The sequence below is a fragment of the Pan paniscus genome, chromosome 3 (genome assembly GCF_029289425.2).
Source record: "Pan paniscus chromosome 3, NHGRI_mPanPan1-v2.0_pri, whole genome shotgun sequence".
In the NCBI taxonomy this organism is placed as follows: Eukaryota; Metazoa; Chordata; class Mammalia; order Primates; family Hominidae; genus Pan; species Pan paniscus.
This window is the reverse complement of record NC_073252.2, coordinates 85,504,426-85,516,661: the sequence shown is the minus strand read 5'-3', so window position 1 is coordinate 85,516,661 and position 12,236 is coordinate 85,504,426. Positions and strand designations below refer to the sequence as shown.

Genomic DNA, 12,236 nt, shown 5'->3' with positions numbered 1-12,236 from the left:
CTCCTGGCATTAAAAGGAGCCTAAATGTGTGGCCAGAATGGACTTTAATGTTCCACTGGACAATTTTTCTGACCTCACAGCAAAACTTAAATTACATTATTTTCTGAGAATCTAAGTTGTTTATTCAAGAATCACAACTTAACTTATCAGGAAGATGAGAGAAAAAAGAATTAAAATTTATTGAGCATCTCCTAGGTATCAGGCATTTTTACCAGTACCATTTCTTCTAACTCTCACAAAACTGAATTAGATGTTTTATTAGTCAAGGTTCTCCAGAGAAACAGAACCAATAGGAGATAGGTAGGTAGGTAGGTAGATAGATAGATAGATAGATAGATAGATAGATAGATAGAGATATAGATAATGAGGACTTAGTTTACATTAATGGAGCCAGTCCCAAGATCTGCAGTCAGCAAATTGGAAAGCCAAGAGAGCCAATTGTATAGTTCCCGTTCAAGTCTGAAGACCTGAGAACCAATGATGTTGAGTTCTAGTCCAAGTCTGAAGGCCTAAGAATTGGAGGGCTGATGGTGTTAAGTCCCAATCCAACAGCAGAATATCAATGTCCCAACTCAAACAGATAGGCAGAGAGAGAGAGAGAATTCTCCCTTCCCCTGCCTTTTTGTTCTATTCAGGTCCCCAGTGGATTGAATTATGCCCACTCACATTGGGTAGAGCAATCTGCTTTATTCTGTCTACCAATTCAAATGTTAATTTCTTCAGAACACACCCTCAGAGACACACCCAGGAATAATGTCTAAGTAGATATCTGGGCATCCCATGGTCTAGTCAAGTTGACATATAAAATTAACCATCACAGATGTTATCCCCATTTTTAGATGGGGAATCTGAGGCTTAGAGGGCTAAGTAACTTGCCAAAGATCATATAGATGGCAAATGTTGCTCCAGAGTTCAAATGCATGTCTCTCTAACCTGAAAGTACCAGTCTGCTTCCGCTAAACCAATGGTTCTCAATCAGGGCGATTTTGCCCCCCATGGAACATTTGGCAATGTCTGGAGACATTTTTGTTTGTCCCTAGCTGGTGGGAGATGGGGGCTCACTACTGACATCTAATGGGCAGAGGCCAGGAATGCTGCTAAGCATCCTACAAGGCACAGGACAGCCCCCCACAAAAAAGAATCATCAAGCCAAAATGTTAACAGTGCCAAGATAAAGAAACCCTGCACTAAACCATACTATTTTGTATTTCTATAGTTTTCAAAACCAGTAGAATAGTAATAACATACTGATCTAAAATATAAGGCTAGGCACAGTGGCTCATCCCTGTAATCCCAGTACTTTAGGAGGCTGAGGTAGGAGGAATGCTTGAAGCCAGAAGTTTGAGACCAGCCTGGGCAACATGGAAAGACCCCATCTCTACAAAAAAAAAAAAAAAAACAATTAGCCGAGCATAATAGTTTGCACCTATATCCCCAGCTACTTGAGAGTCTGAGGCAGGAGGATCACCTGAGCCCAGGAACTGGAGGCTGCAGTGAGCTATGATTGCAATTACACTCCAGCCTGAGCAACAGAGCAAGACCCTGTCTCAAAAATAAAAATAAATAAAATAAAATATAAGTGACTATAGTTCCATAACTCTAATAAATATTTGTGGAATAAATGAATAAATAAGTAAACATTGAATTTAAAATGTAGAGGAAAGAAACTGCATTTTTCAATGATTCTTTACAATTAGCATTCACTAAGAGGATAGAATGTTTTAAATTATCATCGCTAATAGAGTCCACATATTTACTTTAAGCATGAATTACTATATGTAAAATATTTTATTTTAATACAATAAAAATCATGGAATATATTTTAGTGGGTTTAGTAGTTTAAGGGGAAAAGATAGCAGCAATTTAGGGTTCATACAATTAATGGAATTATTTTCAATTTTAGAATCCTAAAATATTAGGGTTAGAGGATCATCTAGGTCTCACTCTTCATTGTTCATCACTTGAGAAAACTGTATCTAAGAAAGGGCAAGTGACTTTCCCAAGGTCTCCTGGCAGTCAGGGACACTGCTAGAGCCAGAATCCAGCTCTCCTGACAGTTTAATGCTTTTCTTGTTGTAAGGTGTTTTTCAATGTATTAGAGTTTTGGGGCAGCGGGGGGAGGTTGCTCCATGTTTTTACTTAAATACATTTTTCTTTCATGGAAAATTGAATTCCTATGCTTTTTGCCTTGTTTAGGCCATAAGATGTTTTACTGAAAGAAACTTTCAGTATCAAGTAATCCAGCCAACCTTCTAAGATAAGCCTTTTCCTTCAACACAAAGAAGTGCATTTTGCCAAGTACGTACCATCTTACTCCTTAAAATGTTTGGAACTTTTTGTTTAAAAACTCAAACTCAAAGTGAAATCTCAATTTGTCACAGTGGTGGTTTTTTTGTTTGTTTTGGGATTTTTTAAGTTTTTGTCCCCCTTCCTTACACCTTTGTGTAAGAGATAAAATGGAGAATTTGCAAAATAGCTAGAAAAAAGCTGGAGTAGGAGCCAGGAAATCTAGCTTCAATCCCAGCTCCCCTTCTACAGAGCTCAGTGATCTCCAGCATGTCACACTGTAGGCTTTCTAGGCCTGTTCTTCATCTGCCACATCCTGGGGTTGTTGTGAAGATCAAATAAGGTAATATCCCATTTGTAAATTTATTTGGTAAACCCAAAGCACTATGGCAATAGAAATGTCAAGTATATTTTATATGCCATTACCCGTTCTAAATAAACACCCATTCCATTGTTAATATTCTAAATTTCTCCTTGTTATATGTAGTCATTTTCAGAAGGCTCACTTAGAAGAATTATACTTCAGTCTCCAAGTACATGTCATTTTCATTAAAACTGGGAATTGATTAGTCCAGACTAGTAAGGTTATAAATGATTTAAGTTTCTCCCCACACCCCTGATTCAACCCTCCCACCCCCACCCCACCACACACACACACACAGACACACACACACACACACACACACACACACACAAAATACCAAATCCCTTTCTATGTGCAGCTTTACTCTCCATTCTTCCAACTCACTGTTCCCTGGTCCAGGTGGCCAACCCTGGACCACCTGGATTTGAATAGTGAGATAGGTAAAAATGTGTTCTTGTTCCCAACATGATGAGGAAGTCTATGCTATAGCCCTGTTTTCTTCAATAAAAACTTCATTTGCTGCTACTTTGAGAGGCCGAGGCAGGTGGACCACTTGAGGCCAGGAGTTCGAGACCAGCCTGGGCAACATGGCGAAACCCCTGTCTCTACTAAAAATACAAAAATTAGCCAGGCATGGTGGCACATGTCTGTTATTCCAGCTACTTGGGAGGCTGAGGCATGAGAATCACTTGAGCCTAGGAGGCAGAGGTTATAGTGAACCAAGATTGCGCCATTGCACTCCAGCCTGGGCAATAGAGCAAGACTCTGTATAAAAAAAAAAGAAAAAGAAAAAAAAAAACTTCATTTGCTGAGTTAGAACCAAAGACCCATAGGAATTCCTATGTGTCACACTAAAAATGATGATGATAATGATGGAGGAAAATATGAAGAAAATATGAAATGGAAGTCATCTGTTGTTAAATGGAGATGAAATATATATATATGTTGCCACTCCCTGCTAAAATTCCAGAATAATGATAGGAAAAGAATAGTAATAATATAGACTCACAGTGACTGAGATAAAAGAAGAGGAGACAAAGAAGACAAGTGTCAACACATCTTTAGAAGATGGAAGACTGACTTAGAACAGGGAAAGCTTAAACCTAAGAGTCTGCAGAGAAGGATGCCATAGACAAAGAAGGAAGCCATTCACACTGAAGAACCCATGCAAGTTTCCAGAATTGGAGGCACCAGGTGATTTGGAAGGCAGGGTGAGGATAGAGGCTGAAATCTGGAGTATTGGTTGAAAGCCTATCAGATTAATTCTTAGATTCAAGATCCTTCCTCCTGCCTGCACAGCCAGGGGACTTCCATGTTTCAACACAAACAGGAAAAAGCTTATTCTCTGGCTCTGCACTCGGAATAAGCACAATGTCAGGTGGGAGGTGGAGCCATACAGAAACCTAGGGACTAAGTGAAAAATCAGTGTGTGCACTGAGAGAACTCCAGTCTCTTCACTGATTTCACAGAATGCTAGCAACCAGGTTTATATTTGCTTCTCAAGGTAAGAGGTATGAATTTCTCCTCTAGAGAAAAGAAAATCTCCCTATAATATCTGTCAATGACATTTGGGGTGCCCCATCAAGACTGTCGGGTTACTGCTCCTTGGAAGCCCTCCAATGCTCCATGGAACTATTCTTTGGAAGCCCTGCAAGCCCTGTCCATAAAGTTCTAATTGGCTTTCTAGTGACTCACTGCGAAGTATTAATGGACAGCCAAATACATCAGACATTAGAGAAAAGCTTTCAACATGAAAAACAAAGATCAAAACAAACTAACTGGGAAAAAAAAGGAACAAGAAGGAAACAGAAAATGCAGGGTGCAGAGGAAATTTTCAAAATATTTGATTAATATCCTCAAGGAGACAAGAATATATGTCACACTAATAAAGAACAGGACAATATTAAAAAGAAGCCTTCAGGAAATAAAAAATTAACAGTATATAAGCATATTCTCACTCATATGGAAGCAAAAAAGTTGATCTCATAGAAATAAGAAGTAGAACAGAGGATACTTGAGGCTGGGAAGGGTGAGGAGAAGAAAGGAATAGGGAGCTATTTGTTAAAGGACATAAAACTATAGCTAATAGGAAGAATAAGTTCTAGTGCCCTATACCACTGTAGGATATTATATATTTCAAATAGCTAGAAAGAAGACACTGTTCCCAATACAAAGAAATAATAATTGTTTGAGGTGATGGATATGCAAATTATCCTTATCTGATCACTATACATTATATGTAGTGAAGCATCACTATGTACCCCATGAATATGTATAATTGTTATTTGTCAATTTAAAAATAAAAATAAAAAAGAAAATGAAGTATAAGAGTATAATTTTTTTTAATCAATAAGACAGGCCAGGCACAGTGGCTCATCCCTGTAATCCTAGCACTTTAGGGGGCTGAGGCGGGCAGATCACTTTGAGCTCAGGAGTTTGATACCAGCCTAGGTATCATGGTGAAACCCTATCTCTAGGAAAAAAAAAAAAAATCAATAGGAGAGATGTAAGGTAAAATTGAGAAAGTTTCCCAGAATGATAGACACACTATTGAAGAGAAGAGCAAAAATTATTAGCAAATCGGAGAATCAACCCCAGAATTCTGATATTTAACTAATATAAATTCTAGAAAGAAAAGACAAAAAATAGAAGGGCAAAAATCATTAAGGAACTAACACATAAAATGCTCACCAGAACTGAAATATATAAATTTCCAAATTCAAAGGGCCTAATGAGTTCCTAAAGTAAATGTAAAAGTATCCAAACTAAGGCAGAGATGGTAATATTTCAGAAGACTAGGGCCAAATGTAAAAACATAAAAGCATCCATAAAGAAGAAAAAAATACTGTGTTCATAAAAACATTGGGGAAAAACTCACATCAGAGTTCTTACTAGCAACACTGGAAATTATAAGAAAATAGACCAATGTTTTAAAAAAAATTCTGAGAAAAAAAATTCCAATCTAGAATTCTATATCTATTCAAACTATGTATCAAGTAAAGGGTAAAATACAGATATTTTTCTAATATGCAATACCTTAAAAATTCTGTCTCCTGTGTGTGGTTTCTCAAGAAACTGATGAAGTATGTGCTTCATCAAAATGAGGGAGAAAACTAAGAAAGAAAAATATATGGGACTTAGGAAGCAAGAAATCAAACAGAAGAAAAAAGACAAAGGGGGTTACCAGGGTGTGGTGACCCCAGGTATGGACCCCAGGAGAAAAGCTGCCCAGCAGCCGGGGATACACCAGTCCAAAGGAAGCAAGAACTCCGAGGCTCTGGGAGTGCCACTTCCAAGGGGCGAAATGGACACGAGGGATTTCCTTAGGGGGTTGTTGATGTAGCTCTGTTGTTGTTATTGTTGTTACCATATTAAGAGGAAATTTTAAATTTTGTTGGAAAATTCAGGAAGAATAAGTGATGGGTGCACAAAAAAGTACGTAAAAAGCTTTAAAAGGAAGGCAATTTTTAAATCAAAACAAAACCAAAATATCGTTCAAGAAAATAAATATCAGTGTGGTTCAACACATGAAATGACTACTTGGTTCAGCTGTGAAGAATATTTACATTGTCATGAATGTTAAATAAAAATTTAAACAAGAATTATGATAAAATTATTTTAGGAAGAGAAAGGAGGAAGAGAAGTGTGTGTGCGCGCGCGTATGTGCGTGCGCGCGTACGTGTGTGTGAAGTGATAGTTGTTGCAATATTAAATCCCTAGAGTAATATTTAATATATTTTAAAATATCCATTTAAGCACATTATTTAGAAATATTGGAATAAGTAGCAGAAGAAACTGCTCAGTTTCTTTATAAACCTCAAAGTCTTATTTAAAACTCTGTGAATGTGTTTATGTTTGCAAAAAATAATTTAAAGGAGTCATCTAGTATTTCTGGGCGATCCATAAAACCTCTACTAAATACTAAAAGCTGTAGCCCTAATCCCAGTTACAGGTCAGACTACCAGACTTAGGGATATCCTGCAAAAAAATGTAGGCTGCCCACTACTTTCAAGAACCACAATAATATAACTGGTGTGTGGGAAAAGCCTTACACCCAGAGTTCATCTGGAGACAACTTACTTAACCTCTCTGAGCCTCACTTGTCTCATTTCTAAACTTAAAGAGTTCGTTCGGAACTAACTAAACTCAAATGAAAGGCAAATACCAAAAGTGAGACAGATCAAGCACAAACGCCAGCATCCCTTACAGAGGACAGTCTCAACTCAGATGCAGCCAACTGCTGTCATGAAGAGCTGTTGTTGCTAAGAGGTCAGATGGTTCAAGAGAAACTGGAAATTTGGATTTCGACATGAAACCTCTGGAATTTAAAATACTGTTTTAAAATGCACAGTGCCTACCAAACCAAACCTATCTGCAGGCCACCCCCAACTCACAGATTGCCAGTAAAGACCTCTAAATCAGATGAACATTAATACCCTCTAGGTCTATTACTCTGTGGCAGTGCAGTGCTGCATGACTAAAAATCTTCACTGAATGAATGTGTTTCTTTACCACTAAACAGGCAGCGTGTTTTTACTCAACCTTGACATACCACGTTACTTCATTTCATGACTTTTTTTTTCATTATGAATACTCATGAATCTTAAGACCTGAGATCTGCACAGAGTCTTTACTCGAAGAAGTACTGTCATAAACAGAGATAGGTTCTGCCGAACATGGCCGGACCAAAAAATCAGGGAGCAATTTTCACAGGTACACAATTAAGAACTGCCATCAATCTGTCTTTTCAGACATATTAATCCACAAAGATAGAAATCACTTTTATATGCCAAGGACAATATCAAGCTCAGTATTTGCTAAGACTATCTTTCAGTTTTTCATGAGGAAACTTTTCCCTGCCACTGATAATTATCTTCTTGGTTCACAGATCTGGAAAGCATGAAGACTGGGCTTTTTTTCCTATGTCTCTTGGGAACTGCAGCTGCAATCCCGGTAAATTTCCTTTCTTCTGTTATTACATCTTTTTCTCCTGACATTTAATGTAGAAATCCTCCATTTAAAAGAAAATGTTCTTATATAATGGTTTGAAATTCTCTTTTTATTTTAATTATATCCTTTATTGCCCAAGTAACAAACAAATAACTGGAAAACTCAAGATAAGGTACTTAAAAAAAATTTTAGAACTATCAGGTTCTACAGGACACAATAAATATGCCCCAGAAAGTTTGGGCTATCAGTTTATTAGCCATAGAATCAGCCCAAATACACAAGAGACAGGAAGAAATAAATTCTCCCAGGGAAGCTCATCACATTGTTATTATAAACCCAAGATTTTAGGCCAGGTGCGGTGGCTCACGCCTGTAATCCCAGCACTTCGGGAGGCTGAGATGGGCGGATCACCTGAGGTCAGGAGCTCAAGACCAGCCTGGCCAACATGGCAAAACCCCGTCTCTACTAAAAGATACAAAAATTAGCCGGGCATGGTGGCGGGCACCTGTAATCCCAGCTACTCGGGAGGCTGAGGCAAGGAGAATCAATTGAACCTAGGAGGCAGAGACTGCAGTGAGCTGAGATCACTCCACTGCACTCCAGCCTGGGCAACAGAGTGAGACTCCATCTGAAAAAAAAAAATACTTAGGGTGCATATCTACGGTCTCCAGCAGCATTTTCTGCAAGATCAAATAGATGCTGGCTGAGAAATTTTGAGAGTCTATAATGAAAACAGAAACCAATGGTTTAGGCAGGAAACGATATGGTAATCATAAATCAGCTCCTAATTCATCCTTGGGAGGCTGTCCAAGCAAGTATGCTGAAAGTAGGCAGGACTAGAATATTCTCTTCTTCATGGTCAGATATATTGGCCCCATTTGCACAGCAATAAAGCAGCTGTACACAAATCAGATCATTTGAAACCGTGTCAGTGGCCTCAAAACAAACTGAAAGTTAAAAAACAAATGAAACCATAGCATGAATGACCACTGGAGATGTTCCGCAAATGATTCGTGTAATCCTTCATTAAACCAAAGGATTCGTGCCATATTTTTTTTTCTTTTTCACCAAATGGAGGAATCAGCCTCCTTTAAAGAGACAAAACAATTTCTCAATTGTCCCTTTCCTCCCTTCTTCTCTAGGTCTAAAATTCTGTCCTTGCTTTTTGGATAAGTTGTTAGCTAGCTTCTGGTTGACAAATGTGTCAGCAAAAACAAACTCCATGGCACCCAGATCAAGCTGTTCTTGGAAGACAGAGTTTATGCCCACCATCAGGAGTCATGCTTAAGTAGTATGGAGCTACTCTAGCTGAAATTATACATTACACCCTGAAATTACAAAAGCGGGGCAAGTTAATGTTGAACACTGAAAGGAGTTCCCACAAAACCGTTGTTTTCTCCTGAAAATGTGCTTTGTCCTTGTGGCTGTTGCTGTTATGTAAATAAACATTAAAAACTGTCTTTGGGCCAGGCACAGTGGCTCCTACCTATAATCCCAGCACTTTGGGAGGTCAAGGCCAGAGGATCGCTTGAGCCCAAGAGCTCAAGACCGGCCTGGGTAACATACTGAGGCCACGTCTCTACAAAAAAATAAATAAATAATTAGCCAGCTGCCATGGCATGTGCCTGTAGTCCCAGCTACTTGGGAGGCACAGGAGGGAGGATCCCTTAAGCCAGGGTAGTCGAGGCTGCAGTGAGCCAAGATCGCACACAGCACTCCAGCCTGGGTGACAGAGCAAGACTGCCTCAAAAAACAAAAAAAGTGTTTGAACCAAATGTTTGAATGACACACTTGCATTTAGACACATTCCAGATGTTTCCTTTCTGGGACAATTTGATATCATGTAAACCTAGCCAAACTGCTAGAAAGCTAAGTATCTTCTCATAGAAATGACCTATTAAAAATTTGTATCATTTTCCCTGCCTGCCTGAATTCTCCAGATGTAAATGGATTCTGTGTAGTTGGGAGATTCCAAATAGATTTCCAGAGTTAAATAAATAGAAATATGCCCATAATGATAAAACATAATTTCAATTGCAGAATATTTCTGAAAGTAAAAGAGCTGCCATTTTTTGTGTGCTTGGGCAGTAGGCGGATGGAGGGGGAGAGAGAGTGACCAGTTCTCCACTAATAAGCCTAAAATCTCCCCCATCCATTGCCTTCTATGATGCCCCCTGCTGGCAGCTTACCAAAGTGGCCACCATTCTTTCTCCTTTTCCCCCTTCTTTAAGGCTTCTTTATAAACTTTTTCAAATTCATTACCCATCTTAGGTGAAAAGGAGATAAGAAGCAAAGGAGCAAACCAAACCTAATATGAATCCTGTACTTTGGCCAGAAGCCGTGGCTCACATCTGTAATCCCAGCACTTTGGGAGGCTGAGGTGGGCAGATCACTTGAGGCCAGGAGTTCGAGACCAGCCTGGCCAACATGGTGAAATCCTGTCTCTACTAAAAAAATAAATAAATACAAAAATTAGCAGGGCATGGTGGCAGGCACCTGCAATCCCAGCTACTCAGGAGGCTAAGGCATGAGAATTGCTTGAACCCAGCAGTTGGAGGTTACAGTGAGCCAAGATCACCACTGTACTTCAGCCTGGGCAACAGAGTGAGACTCTGTCTCAAAAAAAATTTTAAAAATAAAAAATAAATCCTGTACTCCATGACTATTACACAGTCAGCACTACAGGACCTGCTAATGGAATAAAAATAAGTTAATCCAAATAGAATCTCAGTTTCATACTTACACCTGGATAGGCCATCTGAGTGTCCAGAGTATCTCTCTAATAAAGATCCATGGTGAATATCTGCCTCAGATACTGGGCAGTTTATATTATTGACACAGTGTGACATTAGTACTAGAAATAGTAATTTTCAGTTGGGCAACTCCTTAAAATTTATAACATATTTTTTATACATAATCTTATTTTGATATTTCTGCTCACTTGATATTTCTTGCCACCTTGAGAGATGGCAGGGTAGAAATTAATGACCTTGGCCGGTCATGGTGGCTCACACCTGTAATCCCAGCACTTTGGGAGGCCCAGACAGGAAGATTGCTTGAGTTCAGAAGTTCGAGGCCAGACTGGGCAACATGGTGAAACTCCGTCTCTACAAAAAATACAAAAATTACCCAGGCATGGTGGTGCCTATAGTCCCAGTTACTGGGGAGGCTGAAGTGGAAGGGTGGCTTGCGCCTGGGAGGCAGAGGTTGCAGTGAGCCGAGACTTCATCACTGAACTCCACCCTGGGCAAGAGGCTGGAGTTAATTAATTAAAAAGTTAATATAATGAATTAATTTTATTAATGTTTTTTAATTAATAAAAAATATTAACGACCTGTCAAACCACAGATAGAAAGTAAATAGCAGAGGCAAGACTTGAATGGAGGCCTCTTACCTCCAAGTTCAGTTGTTCAACTTCCCCATCATGCATCACTGCCCAGTTCTTTATCCAAGTCTCCAATCTTGCTAGAAATAGGACCATCCCTCTAATAGAAATTAATACTCCAGACATGCCCTTTTCTACTTAGGCTTAGTGCCCTGTCTCACACAGTCTGAATTAATTCTAATTTTTTTTGTTTTTGAGATGGAGTTTCACTCTTGTTGACCAGGCTGGAGTGCAATGGCACAATCTCAGCTCACTGCAACCTCCGCCTCCAGGGTTCAAGTGATTCTCCTGCCTCAGCCTCCCGAGTAGCTGCGATTACAGGCACCCACCACCACACCCAGCTAATTTTTTGTATTTTTAGTAGAGACGGGGTTTCACCATGTTATCCAGGCTGGTCTTGAACTCCTGCCCTTGACCTCAGGTGATCCACCCACCTCGGCATCCCAAAGACCTGGGATTACAGGCGTGAGCCACCATGCCCAGCCCCATTAAGATTTCCTGACCAACGTTAAGGCCAATGGCGTTAAGAAATCAAATAAATATTGATAAAAAGTTTATAAATTTTTCTGCTAATTATCAGTGGGTACTTAAATTAGGCAAATGTACAATACTATATCCTATGGTTAATTTTATTTGACTTCAACTTTCTGCTAAACAACACTTTCCAAAATTGTAAAGTACAAATGCTTTGCAAAAGTTTAAAAAACACAGAAAATAATTTCAAAACTCAAAGTTACCATTATTTAAATGCATTTTGTTTTATTTTCACCCAGTCTCTGCATAAATAACTTTTTCTTAAACACAATTGAGATTCTGCTTCCACTTAACATTCTGTTCTAGGCATTTGCTTATATCCTCAAAAACTCTAGAGAATATTTTTAAATTGTTGGTATAAATGAAGTATATTGCTACTAATAATGATGACAACAAGAGTAACTAGCAAATTTGTAAATTAGCATCCAGACATGAATAAAAAAAACCAGTTTTTAATTTTTTCAGACAAATGCAAGATTATTATCTGATCATTCAAAACCAACTGCTGAAACGGTAGCACCTGACAACACTGCAATCCCCAGTTTAAGGGCTGAAGATGAAGAAAATGAAAAAGAAACAGCAGTATCCACAGAAGACGATTCCCAACGTAAGGTAAAAGTAACATCATTTATATTAATACAATTTTTTAATTCTCCAAAGGTCTTAGTTTCAAAGCATGGTAAAAGAGATTATGTTATTTATGTCTCAGTTTAATTT

The 12,236-nt window shown here is 38.7% G+C and overlaps 1 protein-coding gene across 2 annotated transcripts in view; it reads left to right on the top strand.

The window, feature by feature from the left end:
- Nucleotides 1-12,236, top strand: part of SPARCL1 (SPARC like 1) — a 56,864-nt gene that overhangs the window by 23,162 nt on the left and 21,466 nt on the right. Inside the window, exons 2-4 of one of the 2 annotated variants that reach the window (XM_003811264.5) lie at nucleotides 2,197-2,298; nucleotides 7,539-7,603; nucleotides 11,985-12,131. In XM_003811264.5, the coding sequence (XP_003811312.1) occupies nucleotides 7,550-7,603; nucleotides 11,985-12,131 (201 nt within the window). In that variant the 5' untranslated portion in view covers nucleotides 2,197-2,298; nucleotides 7,539-7,549. The remainder of the gene's footprint in view (nucleotides 1-2,196; nucleotides 2,299-7,538; nucleotides 7,604-11,984; nucleotides 12,132-12,236) is intronic. The other variant, XM_003811263.5, reaches the window with a different exon arrangement.